Source organism: Stegastes partitus, unplaced genomic scaffold (genome assembly GCF_000690725.1).
Source record: "Stegastes partitus isolate 25-593 unplaced genomic scaffold, Stegastes_partitus-1.0.2 Scaffold1413, whole genome shotgun sequence".
Taxonomy (NCBI): Eukaryota; Metazoa; Chordata; class Actinopteri; family Pomacentridae; genus Stegastes; species Stegastes partitus.
Genome location: NW_007579144.1, coordinates 16,469 through 36,462, shown reverse-complemented (window position 1 = coordinate 36,462; position 19,994 = coordinate 16,469). Strand labels below are relative to the sequence as shown.

Sequence of the window (19,994 nt, the reverse complement as noted above, 5' to 3'; positions counted from 1 at the left end):
GTCTCTCTGCCTGGGCGGTGGCCATTTCAACTCATGCCTTTTCTAACTTTAATATTAATAATTTACTTTTTTTCCTGTACTGTTCCAATTTTTCATCTTTGCAGCTCTAATAGTTGTGATTAGAATTAATCCACTAACCTTACCTGCAGTAGCTTGGAGAGCATCAGCTGTCCAGTCATCTCTTTTCTCGCTTCATCTCTTAGCTTTGCTGCTCTAATGTTGGTTTCTCATTGGCTGGCGTTCGTCTAACCACTTTTCTTTTTCAGCAGCGCTCTGTTTCCGGCTTTACTAAAGAAAGATTAATCGCACATGGCATCCCAGCTAAAGACCTGCAGAATGGCCAAAACTCCCAACAGAGGAAGAAATGTAATTTTAATGAGAGAAAATGACCCAGGTTTTACCTTTCACCTCCTGGCATTTAGGACCTGACGGCTCTGGCGAAGGAACTGCGAGCAGTGGATGACGTTCGCCCCCCAAATAAGGTGACGGATTACTCATCCTCCAGCGAAGAATCAGATACCACAGATGAAGATGACGACGAAGAAGTGGACCAGGAGGCCGGTGAAGAGTCGACATCTGGCCCGGAGGACTCCAGAGCTGTGTACGTATGCACACTTTACCTCACATGTCAAGCACACTTTGTGTTGATGATGGACAAGTCAACAACAGAAACATGTGTCAGTTAACCCTGTAAACCCCATAGACTGTATAAAAGATGGACGTAGCAACCGGCCCTGAAAAATGAAGCCAACCCGGAAGTGTCAAAAACCTGCAATATCACTACGTCCGCTAGTCCTGACTCCATAAAGCCCTGGCTCCCATAGAAATGAATTGGAAAAGAAGTGATCACAGATCATGAAATACCGCATTCCTACAGCTCAGGATTTTTTTAAAATTAGTTTTCATGGTCAAATCCAGAGATCAGGTGGCCAATCTGAAAATAAATCAATACTGAAATTTTTAAAAATCGTCAAAATTTTGTGAGGCAAGGGGCGTGGCTGGCTTGATTGACAGTTGGCAGCGACCATACAGACGAAGCGAGCAGAAGGCGGTAAATGTGGGCGGGCAGATAGGGCCCGCCTCTTAATCCGTCTGACCAATCGCTGCTCCTATTGCTCCGCCCCCCTTCGACGATTTTTGGCTCCAAAAATCCAAGATGTCAACCAGGAAGTAGCAAAACCCTGGCTTCATTTTCTCAGTGCAGAAACCAACGGGTGACGTCACGGTAGTTACGTCCATCTTTTATACAGTCTATGGTAAACCCCAAAGCCACCGAATGGTTTACAAGGCATGTCTTTTTTGTTTGTTTTTAAAATCCCTAAAATGACACCATTCTTTGAGCCAGAAACTGTTAAAACAGAAAGTATCATTAAGAACTTTCTGAAAGTTCATGAACTACTCATCTGTGATGTGTTGTTCTGTCGACCTAATCTAAGCTTGAAATCATAACATTTCATTAAATCCCATTTATTTTAAAAGAAAAAAAATGTTTGTACTAACCAGAGCCTGTAGAAAAAACTAAAATGCAGCACTTCTCTGCACAACTGAGAAATCGTGAGCTTGTGATCAAGCACTTTATGTTACAGTGAAAAAATGAGCCAACTCTAAATGAGCCAGGTAATGAATAAGATCAGATTCCTCTAAAACACAACAGAATGTTGGTTTACATAAAGCCCTTTTTACATTACTGTTATTTTGGGGAAGTTGTATAATCAGTTTCCAAATTACACCCAAAACATAATGTGTGACTGCCGAATACTTCTTCTTCTCTCCTGTAGTTCTTCCAGGCTGAGCAACGGAGAGACAGAGTCAGTGAAAACCATGATCGTCCACGATGAAGGCGAGAGTGACGCCGGCTCAACACCCTGCAAAGACAGCACGCTGATTGTCAGACAGGTACTGGGCGAAAAGGAAAAACCAGAAACTCACCAATCGTTTACTGCATACTTTCAGTTGTTCCATTATTGAGCATTTTGTTTGTTCCTACCCCAATTGTTTATCCATTTTGTTTGGATGTTGTGTTGATCATGTTCTGTTCCTGCATACTTTGTGGCCAGTGGAGAAGAGTTTTAAAAAAAAAAAGAAAAAAAGAGCTTAACGTAGGTTGGGTATAGCTGCTCACAGATTTTATTTATGCATGCACAGACCAATAGTGGATTCATAAATAAGGATTTATCACATTATTAAACATTTATTCAGGTTTTGTCAGATTTTCAATCCATTTTGGACTTTTAAATTTTAAGGTTATTTCCTCAGTTGACATTACAAAACAACAAATACAGATAATGCATTAGCAGTGATCACGTGTAGCCAGCACCAACGCACACCACAAGAGGTCATCTTTATGGTGCCACTTAATAACTTAGAATATTATCTCACCACACAACTGACTGCTAACAAGAGTTTTCTTTCCGCCTGTAGACTAGCCACTGTAGTTTGCCCTTTGCTCTAGCTAACACCTTCCCTTCCCCCGAACTCATCAGGAACGCATCTAGACCCAAAGTGTTGTACCCCTCTTTCTACTTCCAGAGTACAGGTGACAACAGAAAGCGTTCGGGTCCCGGTTCGGGCCAAACGCAGACTCCTATCCTGCTCGCAGGCTTCGCCCCGAGCCCCGGCTCGGTGCCGGGACCGGGCCTTGTCCACCTCACACCCAGCCCCCACCACCACCACCATCATCACCACCACCACCATCACCCCACACAGCACTCGGACAGGAACGGCTTTGCTGGACGCATCCACCACCTCCCAGACCTGATCCAGCAGAGCCACCATTCCTCCCCCTCCTCCACTGCATCCAACTCCCCTTCCTCCTCCAGCCTTGCCAGTCCCTCCTCCATGTCCCCCCAGAGTCCCCTGGACAAGCTCGGCATCCTCACAGAGGTATGTCTCCCAGCCCAGACTTGGACACCCGCTGAGGGGCCTCATTTCTTGTGTAATCCTGAACCCGTGGAGCATAGAGAGGTTGAAATCATCACTGCCTGCCAGTCGGTTAGACTTCAGTGCAGTTGATGGCGGCTGAATAAAAAACGATTGAGTTCACAGCCTCTCAAACAGCATCCAAAATACCATAAATGACTAAAATCTTTCAAAAACAAGAGAAACTCTCCTTAAATTGATGCGCTTCTTTCATCACTCACCAGCCTTGCATACATATTTTTCTATCGTGGATTGAGTTTGGCGCCGTCTACTGGCCACCGTGATTCTTCTGCAGCTCTCCTTCTCTGTTTCTTGTTTTTTTCTTTTTACTGGCACAACAACTTCTGCAGAGAAATGGTGTTGATTATCATTTGGAAATCAAAAACTAAGCAAATTTCCATTTCTTTTTTTTAAGTTTTTGCCTTCTGTTGAGTTTATTGTGCAAAGGTTTATTGGTTGAATTTCAAATCCAAGTAAGAAAGTAAATAAATAAAATTTACTTTACTGGAAAATATGACAGTTCTAGTGCCTTTGCTCCCCAGTGAGATTAGATTTTTATACTATTATTTATGATCGTAACAGATCTGTTAGCTCTGGTTTGAAGCCTTTTGGCTAAAGAGTCTTCTGAGGATATCTGTGGTTTTACAAGTATTCTCTCAAACATTTTAAATGTCGTTGTATTCCTTGATGTTGACTATTTTCAGCAAACAAGTCACACTCTCACATTCCCCAGACAGTAGATCATAGCACACAGGCCAGTTAGGAGTGCAGCGGCAAGTATGTTTCCCATGGAAATACTTTTTAAAATTGCATTTTCCCCCTTTTTGTGCGTTTTTTTTGTTTGTTTGTTTTTGTCAACGGCATTCATGTTTTTTATCCTTCACCACTGTTTTTACCTTTTGTCCTCAGTCTCTATAATTTGACCCTCTGACCGTATTTGCATGCAACACATACAGAAATACCTCAGTTTGCCTGCTTGTTTGACTACATTGTCTTTTTAATTGTTTACATTGGTCTTTATCAGTCAACATTTAATGTTGTTCATGTTTCTGGTGTACACATTGGAAGGTAAAATGTTCTGTTGCCATTAAAATTTCTTCTATCTCCCTGTAGAGCCAGTCTAGTAACAACATGCAGAAACACAAGTCTTCTTCCTCCTTCACTCCGTTCATTGACCCACGCCTCCTCCAAGTCTCTCCATCCACCGGCAGCGCCCTCAACAATGTCGGTAGGTCGATTTCTATATTTTTTTTTAAAACTTGCACTGCTGAATAAGATGGCAGCATAGAGTATCTGTACGCCAACTTCCCTTCTTTGTTTGGTTATTGCTTGCTTTGATCAAAGAGAAAAGAAACTGCAGTGACTAATGTACCTGGTCGAATGAGGCTATCTAACACTTCTATCAGAATGACACAGGTATTAAATAAACCCACCGCATCTGCAATAAAGCATGAGGGACCACAATTTAAAACATTTCCTCCTTAAATTAATTGAAGAGATGAAGTCAAAACTTCCGCTAAAGCAGAAGAGAAATGTTTGAAATCCATCATTTAAAATTAACTACAAGAAAAAACCTCTCTGGAAAAGAAGATGAAGGCAAATGAGTATAGTACCGAAAAGAGACTCTGAACTGGAGTATTGATAGAAAAAAAGGGACGATGTATGTGTTGTGGGAGTTCCCCGTGGTTCAGAGGGAAACGACCCCTGTGTATACCTACAAAGAGAAAGTCCAAAGTGCGGCCTTGACCTGGAGAACCACAGCACTGAGATCGTAGCCACACGTTGTATTGGCCACGTTGGTATACAGTTCGAAAGGATTCTTTCATACAGATTGAGACTTGAGATGAAAAGACACAATAAAATGTACACGAAGATAAAATTAAATAAGTTAAGAACTGATAACCTAGTAGCTGACACTCCTCAGAGGTGAGGAGGATTAATGAACTCGTAACTTGTGGTTTAACTACAATCAATGTTGTGTAATAAAAGTACATTAATACATGAAGATCAAACTGGATTTGGGAAATCATGCTTAGCTTCAAATCATATTAGTAAATTATTATATATAATACATTATATTCAAGCAACAACTGCACTGTTCTGTCCGTTGATGCTGAAAAAGCAGTTGACGATGTGGAGTCGCAGCATTTATGGTTTGGGTTTTGGAAAAGGATTCATTGATACGATTAATAATATCCTTTAGATCAGGGGTTTCCAAAGTTATTAACCCTTGACCTCCAGTAGCCTCAGAGGTGGTAAACACATATAAACGTGTCACAGAATACATCAGAGTAATCTCCATGAACTGTAGTACTGAGTAAACATACAGTCTGTAGGAGTAGCAGATTGACAGCAGTTTGTTTATTTTTGATCTGTTGCTACAGTTAAAAATATGCATTTTCTAGTGATTTTTAAATACTATTTAATTTCTAAAAATCTTCCTCCGACACCCCGTCATGGTCTTGTGAACCAACCGTAGGAACCACTGCTCTTTATCAATCTCGCTACTTCAGTTTTGAGTCAAACGCAGGCCTTTTTTTTTATCGCTTAATGTATTTTTTTTTAAAGTTGCATTTATCTTGTATTGTGTGCTGTATACTCCACCGACTTGCACTTTGAAGCTGTGGCCAGTGAACCAAATCCAAACACAGACTCCTGCTCCTTTAAAAATAAGGAGGCTGACGGTGTGAAAAGTTCAACAGCAAACCAGAAGCAGTTTGTTAGCTCGGACTCTCCATCTCAGCGACGGGAGCCTGTTAGCTGTCGGTTTATGAGGAAAGCTTTCTTATCACAACAGTCCTTCATCGTTCCTCCATCATCAAGGCCACAGCTTAAGGACTCTGGTATGAACCATTACATCACCTGATGCAGCTGGTGATCAGCAGATGACCCCGTATACCAGATTGCTCAGCCTGTATTTCATCCCCGATTTGATTACTTTAGATTTTCCTTAAGATGTCTGGAGTCCAGATTTAACAATTTCAGAGAAGCAGAGAAAAACTACAGCCCTCTTTCAAACACAGGTACCATGCGCTACTATGATGTTGTGTATCCTAGTCTATTTAAAAAACTCTGCTGCACTGATTTCAGCGTCTTGCAACCACTGCTGTATCGTTAAGAAACACTTGATGGACTTTCCGTCAACTTTTTTAAAGATTTGAGTCGATCTGTTTGTCAATAATGGTCAAATGTTTTCCACATTCTGGTCTAAAGCAGTTTTCCCAGCCTTCAATTTCAAACTATTATGACTTTGAATTCTGCATTTACGATTAAGAAAAGCCAATGAAGGAGATCCACACACATTTCTAATGCTGACCATGTGACTGACCCTCACCCTGCCCGGTAAACTCTACATCCTACACCGTCCTACACCGTCCTACACCGTCCTACACCGTCCTACCTAAGCCCTTCCCTTTGACCTTCTAGGCTACGGGAACGACGCCCGGCTGGCGGAGGCGCTGAGAGCAGATCCATCTCGGAAGGGCTCCGTGGTCAACGTTAACCCGGTCAACACTCGTCCTCAGAGCGACACACCGGAGATCCGCAAATACAAGAAGAGGTTCAACTCTGAGATCCTGTGTGCTGCGCTCTGGGGTAAGAACGAGGACACAAACCAGGGTGGCAGGAAACAAATGGATAATGGTTTAGATTTTTAGAAACACAAGCAATGACTGCGTTCCAACATCCAATCTTCCATAGTACATAGTACGCCGGAAAAAGATGTAGTACCTCCCAACACATAGCTTTTCAAATGCAGTCAGATGTCCTGCTACATTCAGTTGGACTTTGCAGTATCCAGTCCAGTGTGCTTTTCTGGACATTCTGACCCACAATCTTTTGCACAATAACGTCTCATATGTCGCGAGTATAAAACAAGCTTGACGGGCCATTTCACACAACGGACTGGGACGGTCAAAGTTAAATTATTATGACAAAGAAGCACATCCCAGTTGTATGGATGCTTCATGAAACAGTATGTATGTTGTGAGAGCAGCTGTAGTACGTATTAAACTAAAGAGAAACAGTATGTCAACAACCACAAACACCATCACCTAGCAGCTCTACGACACTCGTATTGGTTTAGTAGACAAAATGCTACGTATGCTTGTGGGGATGTTTAGATACAGCACGTTATTTAAGATTACTATATTTTTATAGGTTGAACATCCCTAAATTATGACCTCTTTAGTACACTATATGCCAGTTTTGGAGGAATTTGTCGTCATATTCTGTGTCAAAAAGCTTTCTGATTATGGTGCAGCTATAACAGTCTTGACCACATGGTGGCAGCAAAGCCAATCACAATCCTACAGACACCTTAATCTGACTGCAGGCTGCCTCTCCAAGCGGTTTTGGGGTTGAGTTTGTATTTATGTGTGTGTTTGTGTAGGCGTGAACCTGTTGGTGGGAACGGAGAGCGGCCTGATGCTGTTGGATCGCAGCGGTCAGGGGAAAGTTTATCCTCTGATCAACCGACGGCGTTTCCAGCAGATGGACGTCCTGGAGGGACTCAACGTCCTGGTCACTATATCAGGTACACAAATACACCTTCACACATTTCTGCAGCCAGATGAGTCCCACGTAGATGAAGAACTGATCGATGAGATGAAATGAATCTGTAACCTCACAAGACTCTCAAATAAAGGAAAATGCACTCAATTAGAGACAGAATCATGCATGCTATAGGACTGGGCAATAGAGCTGAAACATTTTTTATGGTGAAAAATTTTTTTTGGGTCAGTACAGATCATCCATCCATCCATTATCTATACACCGCTTAATCCTCATTAGGGTCGCGGGGGGGCTGGAGTCTATCCCAGCTGACTCAGGGTGAAGGCAGGGGACACCCTGGACAGGTCACCAGTCTATCACAGGGCTACACTTAGAGACAGACAACCAAGCACACTCACATTCACACCTACGGACAATTTAGAATCACCAATTAACCTCAACATGTTTTTGGACTGTGTGGGAGGAAGCTAGAGAACCTGGAGAGAACCCACGGGGGTGGGGGAACCCCCGCTGCACGGGGAGAACATGCAAACTCCACGCAGAAAGATTCCGGTGCCCCCACCGGGACACGAACCGGCAACCTTCTTGCTGCGAGGCAACAGTGCTACCAACTGCGCCACCCTGCAGCCAGTACAGATCATTTTTATTTAATTTTTAATGACCAACCTTATCTATTGAGGTACAAGGGCTAATGTTAACACACCCATAAAAATAAATTTACACACATAAATGAAATCAAGGACGGGTAAAGGAGGGATCTCACCTTGATAAACGTTAAATAAAGCAAGAAGGTAAAACCTGGATTCGCACAGAGTGCTTGTGAGAAGAAATGGGTGCACAAACACACACAGACTTAAGTGTGCAGTTTAAATTAATTTTTAGGTTTCACTTCTGCTTATGCTGCTGTGACAGCTCGTAGTGCTCAAATAGGTGTTTTTCAATGTGTTTTGTCTACTTCTGTTCCCGGCTTATGCACATGCCCACATACACACTGGCAAGTCCACATAGAAAGCCTGAACAGCATACATGGTCTGAGAAAAAAAGTGTTTTGCATAGATATTCTTATTTGAACACACCAGACACTTGAGGTCTAACATTTCTCAGACTGAAAGTGCATCCACATTCTTACTTCTCTTCTTTCATAATTTCACACACACACAGAAGCGGCGCAGTCTTAAATGTCACAACGGATATTTTGAGCCAACCGGATGTTGAGCAAAGCGCCACTAAGTGAGACCACGTCATGTGTGTGTATACTATGTAACACTGACACACTCACTAGTTTTCCATGATGGAAGGAAATACTAGGATGCAAGGAGTTGCACACGCGTCAGCTTCCTTCCGTGAAACTCATTTGCATTGCCGGCATGTGAAAACACGTCACGGACAGCTGCATGTGTTGTGACAAACAGCGTCTAAGACCACTCAGACCACATCCTCACAGATTCTCATCTTTTGTCATCGGATTTCTAGGAGACAGCACAAACAAACGTCTTACACATTAAGCATAAGGTAGCTAGCGTGTGAAATGTATGCACAGCTTAGCATCTTCAACAACATCCTGGTTTGTTATGACGTTTGTAAAAATGGACAGCATGTCTCAGTAATAAACAGCTGCACAGAAAGCCCTCGCCATCCCTCCTTTATCTACAGTAGCTTTTCTTTATGTTTTGAGCAATACACACAACAAGAAAGGGGACTTCATAGGTTACTACAGGCTGTTTTCCACTGCAGGAACTTGTCCTGTAAAACCTCTTTCACGGCTGTTTTGTACTCCCTTGAAAAACCACTGTGCCAGTCTCCACAGTAATGGGTTAAACTCAGAGAAGGCAAATGGTGATTGCTTACAGTTGGAGAGGACAACATTTTTCTGCCCTCTGGATGCCCTCATTGAGTAGCAGGCGTCTCCTATCTAACGTCATCCTCAAAGATGTAAAAATCACCTCATAGGCTAACATATAAAAGCTCAATTTTTCTATTTCCTACATGCTGGTAAAACATAACCACAATTTGTTGTTGCGCACTCTGAGTTAAAATCATAGTCGAAACTGTTGGATTCTGCACCACAATTGAAACAAAAAGCCTGACAGGGGCCATTCCTGTTAACTGTGTGCCACATCAAGCCTGCCACAAGTTCCTGCAGTTGAAAGCCACCTATTATCTGAAATGATCCATGCTTGCCCTTTCTATCAATCCTCTGACTGCACCTCTACACACACTGACACTGAAATGTTTCTTTGCATAGCTTTATGCCAACTTAAAATGTTGCAAAACACTGCAGACCAACAGGAAGGAGGACGAAACCCCCACCATAGGATCTTCTAGAATATGTTATGTTGTTACTTCTAGACTGATTACTGCATCAGTACAAAAATGCAATCATGTAGAAGTATGTCAAATTAAAACCTGACAATTGCTACAGGCTAGAATGGAATCTCAGAAAATTGTGAGCAGTCAGTTTCAAGTTTTTTTGTTTTTTTTATGGAAGCATCTTCATTGTATCACACTGTGGCTTGTGACCTTCATCGGAATCTTCACGTTCTTCTTTAAAGTGGCGACACACGTGCAGAGGAAGCAGTCAGACTGACAAATGCCAAGCTGACAGTGTCATAGTTTACTACGGGTTTAAAGAACGTACATTTATTTTTGAGTTTCAGAGAAAAATACACAGCAAGTAGTACATGAAACTGCATTATTTGTGCCTGTTAACAGATTTTTAAGAATTTTATGCAGAAAGTCGTACGGATTTGGAGGAAAGCTAATAAAGTTGTGTTCCCTTCTTCCTTCTTTTATTTCTTGATCAATGACAGGTAAGAAGAACAAGCTCCGTGTCTACTACCTGTCCTGGCTGAGGAACAAGATCCTGCACAATGACCCCGAGGTGGAGAAGAAACAAGGTTGGACCACCGTAGGAGACCTGGAAGGCTGCGTCCACTATAAAGTTGGTAGGTAGTATTATAACAGGCTGTGCTTCTACGAAGTCATATTTCAGGAATTCATATGGACAGAAATGTTGCATATGGGTTACTAAGCAAGTAATCTGAAGATTAAAGATCCTTGTTTTTATCTTGTTAACATGTCCACATAGTGTGTCTTTATGTGCTACAAGACATATGAGTCATATGACAGAGGAAAATTGCAGATTCTGAAATTCTAGAGGAAGTAACAGTGTAGAGTTACATCAAAGCTGTTTTGAAGCAGGAAGGGATTCTCATGGGAAAAACTTGTAAATATGCAGTTTTGATACACTGAGATGAGTTTTTAGGGGTTAAGTCAACAACCAGAGAGGGACTTCAGGCATCATTATGTTTGTGTTTCCTTGTTGTTTAAGGTGCATGCCATGGATTTGCAACCTCTTGGTTCTATTCTAGTCAAAAATATTTGTTGCATGTCATCACCACAGTCTCTCTTCACAATCTAAGATAGATTAGTAAAGATTGGTCTAAGGTGATACTTTTGTGTAAGAAAGGATAAGCTCATGATTGGCACTTTGCAATCTACGGGAGTATGTCCAAATACTGTAACTTCATCGCTTTCATCGCCGCCTCGTTACGAATCCTCGTCTCCGGTCAGATGTGGTCAAATTACGATTGAAGCAGGTCACTTCGAGTAACTTAACAAACTCTGTGTATGATACAGAGTGGATTCATGTGTACGTGACGAGCATGGCACGGATAAACGATCGAAGGAAAGGCCTTGATTGGGTAACAGTGCGGTAAGGACATCCGAGTGGACGTTAAGTGACACTGTCCTGTCTAAAACTCAGAATGTCCTTGATGTTTTAGTGCCAGTTAGCAACGACGGACACTTCCTGTTGGAAACCCCTCTCCCTTCACCAGAAGTGTCAGTCACAAAATTCTTTTCCTGTCAACGAGTTTTATTCATGTGTGTCCATCAGTTTCATGAAACAACACTCATGGAAAGTACAGGACTTTCCAAAGATGAAGATAGAAGACCCCTTGCTAAAACAGAGCAGATATGAAAAAAAAAACTGTCAGCGGATCAGACGACGTGTTTTTTCTGTAACTTTACCTCTTGAATGTTTTGCAAAAGTCATCTTGTACTGTGGTCGGGTCAAGGAGAAGACCTAACTGCTGCTGTTGAAATAAAATCCTTCCCTTTGTCTTTCATTCATCCCATATTCACAGTGTGCAGCTCATTAATCTCCTTCATGCACTGCACAGGGCATTTGTGAGAGATCCGTCAGAAAAGATTATAATTAAACGGTAAAAAATGAAAATAATCCAGAGGAAAAAGCACATGAGTGCAACATCAAAAGCAATACAAGCATTCTTTAGTTACATCAGGTTTACTGCTTTAAAAAAGAAGAGAGAAAAAAGGTGAAATCAGTAACCAAAGACTGACTCATTGGTACTGTGTTAAACCAACAGATTCACTACTTACAGCTCCCTACCAAACAAGCTGTAGTCATCAACAGTAGCCAAAAAACTACTGGTGCCAGTTTCATGTTGTGATGACAGATTTTTCTGATTCTTCCTTTTTTTCATTTCTACTTCTTCAGTGAAATATGAGAGGATCAAATTTTTGGTCCTGGCCCTGAAGAACTCAGTGGAGGTCTACGCCTGGGCACCAAAGCCGTACCACAAGTTCATGGCCTTCAAGGTGAACAAATCAACTAGCTTAGCTTGTTGGTGCCATGTGTGGATTCAGTTTTGTTGTGTAATTTTATGTATTTTATAACCGCTTTATTATTTAGAATGCATGTCGATGGCCAAGCATTGTTTTCATTTTCGCTACAAATCAACACTAAAGTCGTTGTGAAGGTTGCCATCGATATCAATCATGTCTGCGTTAGTAAATATCTACTGATCTCAAGTTTGCACAAGAGAGGCGAGAAAGAAAACTAAACTTTGTGATGTGTGCTGCAGTCGTTCGGTGACCTGGTGCACAAGCCGCTGCTGGTTGACCTGACGGTGGAGGAAGGTCAGAGGTTAAAAGTCATCTATGGCTCATGCTCAGGCTTTCACGCTGTAGACGTCGACTCTGGGGCCGTATACGACATCTACCTGCCTACTCACGTAAGACCCTCACGTACCTGATATCATCACATGCATGTTTGCTGTGTGTTTAAGGACATTTCACTTCTTATGCTTAATCTGTTCTGTTGTTGTATGTAGTTAGGTTCGGCCTGCAGGATGTGTACAATATATAATATTTGTGGAAACTGAAGTTAAAATGCTTGACAGCTTGGGTGTATTAGCTGCCTTGAGTCACAACAGTCCAGTAAACTGCAGCTAGTCCAGTTAACTATCCAGGTTACTGTCGTGACTCAAGATGGTTTAGCTGAATCTGTCTCATAGTTGATCTAAAGTTCACAATTACAGACTGGGCAGACTGAAAAAGGACTGAGCTGAGTTCTGTTTATTGTGGATGTTCAGTAAGGAGTGTGGTTTCTGCTTTATTCAGTTTGTCCCTGCCAGGTAGCTCATGCTAGTTGGACACCGGTTTGAAAATAAGCATTAAGAATTGAATCAAATTGCTTAAAACGAATCAGACTTGGAGAATCAAAACTAAATCAAAAAGGGATGTATGTGCCAAACAACAGTCTTATTAACTCCACAGTGATTTGAGGTGCAGTAACTGATCGTAACTTCAGCAATTTAAAGAAAAACTTTCAATTAAAAACAGCAAATGCAACTGAAACATGTTCTGTTAAGCTTGAGAACTGTGAACTTCCAGCAGAAAAAAATCAGTTGTCTCGCTGTACATAGTGCTGACCTGCTGCACTTGATCATACATGTTAAATCGCTGTCCCAGACTGCCAATGCTTATGTAGATGATAAATAGGTCGAAGCACGGGACATAAAAAAGTCATCAGACATCATGTTACTTGTGTGTCGTTTCTCTCCAGATCCAGACCAACATCCAGTCTCACGCAATCATCATCCTGCCCAACACCGATGGCATTGAGCTGCTGGTTTGCTACGAGGACGAGGGTGTTTACGTCAACACCTACGGACGCATAACCAAGGACGTGGTGCTGCAGTGGGGGGAGATGCCCACCTCAGTGGGTGAGTCACTGGGACAAAGGCTACACAAACACATGACTTGCTGTTTTTCTGGATCAGTGTCCCCGATCTTTTGGGCCCACAACCTATATATGAACCTCTTTGTTATCCTCATTATTCTTCTATTGTATTAGGAGAGATTTCAACACTGTTTCATTATTTAGTGTGTGTTACTTTATTGTTTGTGCTTAAATACGATTTTTAAAAAAAATATGACCTTTAATACCTCTCTCCAGCCTACATTCGCTCCAACCAGATCATGGGTTGGGGGGAGAAGGCCATAGAGATCCGCTCGGTGGAGACTGGCCACCTGGACGGCGTCTTCATGCACAAGAGAGCCCAGAGACTCAAGTTCCTCTGTGAAAGAAACGACAAGGTGAGACCTTCATGTTAACTTTCAACAACTGATTCGTCAGTTTTAATAGTTACGTAGGTCCAACTGGCAGGGAACGTTCCCACAACATTGGCTAACATTATGTACAAGTTCTAATAATGATGTGAAGTAAACATTTCAACCTAGTGTTCAAAGAAAGCCCTGTGATAGACTGGTGACCTGTCCAGGCTGTCCCTGCCTTCGCCCTAAGTCAGCTGGGATAGACTCAAGCCCACCCGCGACCCTCGTGAGGATTAAGCGGTGTATAGATAATGGATGGATGGATGTTCAAAGAAAGTTTTAAGGATATTTATCATTTCAAATAATATGACTATAAGGCTAACGAGAGCAATGCTTTTAACATTCAGAGGATGTTGTCTGGGCCTCAGATTACATGATAACAAAGCAGCAACGTTCTCAAACCAATATTCAAGAAATTTTATTAAGATGCTTTCAAGGCCTGAGATCACAGAATAAGTTGAACATTTCCCACAATATTCTGAGGATGTTGTTGAGGTAACACATGACAGAATGCTCTGTTAAAAACATTTCCACGGTGTTAGATGGTAACGAAGGAACGGCATTCTCAGAGCAACATTCAGAAAAAGCTTTAAGAGGGTGCAATATTCCAACAGTGTTATCCCTGAACATTTTTTAAATGTCTTTAGAGAACCAGCCTTCAAGAAGAATGCACTTAAAGTTCCAAGCATACATAGAAAAAGCTTTCACCTATAAACATTGCTAGGGCTTTGCAGAACTTCCACAGAACGCTTTAAAGCAAAGAGTCTAGGTGCAGTAGTACTTCTAGTAATGACTTTACTAGATTTTAGGATTTGCTCAAATCTGAGCTCATCAGTCAGCTTGTGGCTACATGAGGGGGTATTAGACACTGTAAACCACAACACAGAATAAACATTCACACTATTGACTACACAAGAAAGGTTTTCTGATGTCTTGTTTGTCCCAACCCTCTCCTGCCATTCAAACCGATTTTGATTTAATTTTTTTTTCCAATGCTGCCATTTTCTGCTTTCCTTAACATGAAAATTACTTGACATGAAAGTGTCTTCATGCACAAAAAAACATCTTGAAAAATGGCGACCTGTGTTTTCCAAAGCCCAAGATAACATCCTCACATCTTGTTTTGCTTCAGAGATATTCAGTTTACTGTCACAGAGGACTAAATATGACTTGATTTTTTTATATTTAAGAAGCTGGACTTACAGACTTTGTACTGTTTAAGAAAGTACTATAACCAGTTGATGATTGGTTGAACAATTGATTGATCACTTGATCATTGCAGCGCTCATGCAAGTAGACACTGACTTGTCTGTGAAGTTTCTCAGTCATCCAGGTCATGGTTATTCTCATAGTTTAATCGTAGCAACTGGACTTGCTTGAGTTCCTTGAAGACGTTCCATCTCTCATCCAAAAGGCTTCATCAGTTCTGACTGACTAGTTGGGAGTTCCACATACTTATCTTCTTTAAGAGCCATTAACACATCAAGTGAAGCCTCTTGGATGAGAGGTGAAATGTCTTTGAGGAACTCCAGCAAGTCCAGTTGCTACGATGAAACTACGAGAATTGACACTGACTTCCACACAGAGCATTAAAAACGTAAGCATAGCAGTGGAATTCACTCAGATCCTCTAATGCCGCTTTCGGTTTTCTCAGCCTTTAGTTGTGGAAGTAGCTTCAGACTGCTCTAGTTTCTCTTCTCTCTTTTCTGCACGTGGCTAGTTTGTGTGGACTAACGAGAAGTCATATAGATTTTTTTTCCCCAACTTTATGTGGTTCTTCTGTGGACAATTTATACTGGAAATGATGTCAGCTGTTGAGGACTGTCAATTATGGGAACATTTAAGGATGCCCCCATTTTTAGCCCACAAACCAATTGGGTTTTCTTCATTTTTTTCCCAAATTGCATTGAGTGCTACAATCATATGTCTGCGTGTTGTCCTCAGGTGTTTTTCGCCTCTGTACGGTCCGGAGGCTCCAGCCAGGTCTACTTCATGACTCTGGGCCGAAGCAACCTGCTCAGCTGGTAGAGGTCCACACCCTTGCCCTCTTCCTCCTCCTTCTCCTCATCCTCCTCATTTCCTCCACCCTCGCTAACACTGGATCTCAGAACCCACCATTGATGTCTTGTCAGCCCTCGGACAACCAAAAGAGAACAAACACAGTAACCTACCAGCCCTTCGGAGCGGCCGACACCACCGACTTCAGCTTCCCCCGTGGAGCTGCAGCGAGGCTCTGGGCCCGCCTGTGACGCAGCGACAACCGGTCGAGTCGTCGCCTCCAAACCCCCCGAAATACCCGAAGTGACGACCTTGCGTACAAAATGAAATCAATGGTTAAATATATGAAAGGAAGTAGATATAAATTAAATGTGAATTCAAGAAAAGGAGGCAAACACCTTTCTGTTTCCCTCTCGGTTTTCTTGGTGCTCATCAGATTGCGATGGGATAGATTTTGTACCTCTGCATCATTTCCATGCTCCCGGGCTGGTCAGTAAGCTTGAGGTCTTCTAACTACTAGTACTGCTACCGCTATTACTACTACTACTACTACCTTCTGCAGGTCTGCCTCTTGTAAGGGAGTTCCCCTCTGCCCCACGTTCCCACCCTCGGCCCTTTCTTATGAGTGTGGGGCTGCCGGGGTCAGAGTCTGTCGTATTAATGCTACAGTAGTGTGTGTAAATGTACTTCTGTTTGGTCCAATTACTGCTGACATGCTGGTTAGAGACTGGTTAGAGTCAGCCGGGGGGTAAAGTGGTCAAAACCCCAGAGCCAGAGGGACTCTTCAAGGTGACAAGCAGGCGGAAGGGACCTAATAATTTTAAGGTTTTACTGTAAGTCTAAATGATAGGACTCAACAGGAGGGTGTGTGTGTTGAAGTATTGTGTTGTTTTGGACAGGTGCTTTAAAAAAAAGAAGAAAAAAGAGAGAGGGGGAGCGAGAAGGAGATGATGAAGCAGACGGATTTCAGAATAGTATTTTTTTGAATCATTACTATTATTATTATTCCTTGAAGATAAGTGTAACTATGTGGAGTTAAACATGTCTTTTACCTTGTTTTTTTTTGTTTTTTTTAACATTTACGCACATCAACCCACAGTCCACAAATTTGCTTGCTTTTACTCTAAAACCACAGATGTTTAAGGTGTGTTTGTATAAGAAAAAAAAAAAAAAAGTGATGTGGGTGTGATCCAAAAAAACTAAACAAAACAAAGGTGTCTATGTACAATAAAGTTCATTTAAGCTTCGGGATAGTGTCATTTGTCATGTTTTCCCTCCCAGCGGTCAAACATGACAACCTAAACTGAACTCGAGATGCGTCAACTGCTGTGAATAGTCAGATATTACATGAGGAGAAAAAAAAATGTGATAACGGAGTGATAAAGTAGAGGAGAAAGTTTAGTATGTGTGTGTGTGCTGTCGGAGAGTTCAGTGACATTGATGAATTGGATTTACGTGGCAGAGAGGTAAACACGTGGTCAGCAGGTTTGTTTCAGGGCAGGAGGCGGATTTTCTATCTTCCATTTTGTTATTTCAGCTCATTTCACCTTTTCATTTATATCATTTGTATGTATTCAATGCACTAAGTGTCAAGAATGTAGAAAGACTTATTACTGTGTGGTGGTCCAAGGCATGAGATGATGTTTTTTTGCTTTGTATCTTGTCACAAGTGATCAATCCTAGATGTTCAATTTCGAGTTAAAAGCTGCAACAGCAGAGCCTCTACGTCAGGTGTAGATATTTTCGACTTCTGTATTTGTTTCGCTACCTTTTCCGCAGCTGTGGCAATCTGCACAGAAGCAAATGAGTGTATCAGAGCTACGGAGCGTTTTTCCGCCATCCTGAGAGTCCTGCTTTCGTACGTCAAGCACGCCTTCCCATCAAATGAGGACATGAACTTCGTCAATTCAGCACTCGGACTCTGGATTTCAGTGTTCCTGTGATCTCAAAACAGAGCTTTTCCTCACTTGTTTAAGAAACGAAGACGGAAACCCACTTTTCGGGAAGGATTTGTTTTCTCTGTTTTTTGCCCCCCTCCCACATTTCCTGCTTCAGCGGTTATTTAAGTTGTCTGTATATGTGAATGACTGAGCAGCAACCTGCAGCACTGACCTCCTTCAGGCCATCTGCCCAGCTGGATTTTCCTCTGTTTCCAAAGCGGCTGTCAAAGATTGCACATTGTTCACTCAAAAAAAGGGGGCAAAGGAAAGTCTATATCTGTGCTCTGACTTCATGTCCAAACATGTCCTCGTCAGGTCACAAACAAGTTAACCTTGGGTGTGTTTTTTCCCCCATGAGCAGTGCTTAGACATGTGAAAAGGTTTCCTAGTTTCTGTCGCAGACTTTTGCTCCCCTTGTGTGGAGAAGCCGTTTGGACCCCAATGCTGTTGTCTGAGGTCTGTGTGTGCAGTAGTACCCAGTGTGTGTCTCTTATTGCATCAAGGCCTTGATGAGTGGCTGTATTGACTTTAATGAAAAAATTGTGGTTATTATTGATATTCTTAATGGGCTAAATAATGGACGAGATATAAGTTTGATATCTGACGAGAAAAAGCAGCCGCTTGTTGGCTCATGTTGGAAAAAGTGCCAAGAAGGCAGCATTTAAAGCGTGTAAACCTATTGTTATGAAAACCACTACTTGGAAATCCTTTTTAAAAAAAATCACTTGAAGCATTGTGTATTCTTAAGTTTTAGAGCTAGTTGAGAAGCTTAACTATAGTTTCCGTTGTTTCTGTAAGTCTATGTACACATAAATATGCGACTGCGGTGGTTTAATATTATTACTCACCTTAGGTGGAGAAAATGTTTACAGAAGCAATGTTTTGTTACACTAATGTGCATCACGGTATTTATGTTTAATGCATCTTGGTTCTTTAATACTTTGTTTCTGCTTTTTGAGCCCAGTTTTTATTGGATATTTTAAATTTATTTTGGTCATCTCCCCTACCCCACTAACTAACCTACTTGCATAACAATAAAGAACACACGTGTTGTTCATTTCAGGTATTCACATAACGCTGCTTCAACATGGAAACATTGCAGTGAGTTTCCCTGCAGGCTTGGACGTAAGGCGACGTGTTTTCCCTCTGCTGTTTCTGCCATGCTACTCTAACTTATGTCCTCTCTGTGTATGACAGGAAGTCGTGTATTTTCCTGAAGGTTTTTTTCTTTGAATAAACTTTAAAAGTAATTTTAAAAGAAGAGTTTGTCCTCTTGTGTCTGGCCTCTGCTGCTGCTTGTTCCCTAAGCACACATGGAAATATGTTGAAAAAAGACATTTTGTAATATATGTTGGGTCACTCAAACACATTTAACACGTCAGTTGCACATTTTGTTCTATTTCCACAGATTAAATTTTTGCTGACTGCTACTTAATGGAAATCTAACAATGTTTGCACGAGACCTGCAGGCTGCACTGAGCCCAACAGTAGAAGGGATAGTCAAAGTACACAACTATAAACTATTTGTTCATTGACAATAATGTCAAAGTAGCTGCTCGTATGAAGGATGATCAAAGAGGATATTGTTGGTGTGTTGTAAATTTCGACTTCTTGTTGATGCCATCCTGTGGTGTTTGTATGTCTGATCTCAGTCTGCGTGCGTGTCTGAGCTCTGTTGAAAAGAGAAGTAATGACAAATCTTAAGTTTCTAAGGATGTCTTATGCAAGGGGCCCTTTATTGGCATGACTGGTTTTCTGCATGAGGAGTTTCCTAAACAATTTCTTTGACAGTTTGTTGCATAGGAGCAGCTGTGTGAAAGTGTTTATTGCTCTCTTGTTTCTTTAACAACGTCTAAAATTTCTGTGACCACCTTAAACAGCCAATTTAAGCTTTATGTGTGTCTGCAAGGGTATGCATGACTTCATATTCATTGACCCAAGTTTGCAAGGGTATACACAGTTGTCTCTGCAAACATAATATTTGTGGCCACCCACACTGCAAGAACACCAACTGCAAAAGAACAGCTTGCTATGAGGAGAGACTGTGCGAGGAGGTTCTCAGTTATTCGCACCTTTAGAATTAATCACAAAAGATTTGAAGTATAAGGTGCTTTTATTTGTACATTCTTTCCACTGATGTTGTTCGTACTGTTAACTTCCCACGGTGGGAAATTCTGAATTCTCCAGGAATCCTTGACGAAA

The 19,994-nt window shown here is 41.7% G+C and overlaps 1 protein-coding gene across 2 annotated transcripts in view; it reads left to right on the top strand.

Annotated features, from left to right (window-relative positions):
• LOC103370377 (mitogen-activated protein kinase kinase kinase kinase 4-like) overlaps window positions 1-19,050 on the top strand; it is a 129,290-nt gene extending 110,240 nt beyond the window's left edge. For both annotated transcript variants that reach the window (XM_008299408.1, XM_008299407.1), the window contains 12 exons: window positions 423-601; window positions 1,779-1,896; window positions 2,530-2,883; window positions 4,033-4,147; window positions 6,346-6,513; window positions 7,310-7,453; window positions 10,242-10,376; window positions 11,954-12,054; window positions 12,321-12,470; window positions 13,304-13,463; window positions 13,697-13,836; window positions 15,799-19,050. In XM_008299408.1, the coding sequence (XP_008297630.1) occupies window positions 423-601; window positions 1,779-1,896; window positions 2,530-2,883; window positions 4,033-4,147; window positions 6,346-6,513; window positions 7,310-7,453; window positions 10,242-10,376; window positions 11,954-12,054; window positions 12,321-12,470; window positions 13,304-13,463; window positions 13,697-13,836; window positions 15,799-15,882 (1,848 nt within the window). In that variant the 3' untranslated portion in view covers window positions 15,883-19,050. The remainder of the gene's footprint in view (window positions 1-422; window positions 602-1,778; window positions 1,897-2,529; window positions 2,884-4,032; window positions 4,148-6,345; window positions 6,514-7,309; window positions 7,454-10,241; window positions 10,377-11,953; window positions 12,055-12,320; window positions 12,471-13,303; window positions 13,464-13,696; window positions 13,837-15,798) is intronic.
• The last annotated feature ends 944 nt before the right edge of the window (window positions 19,051-19,994 follow it).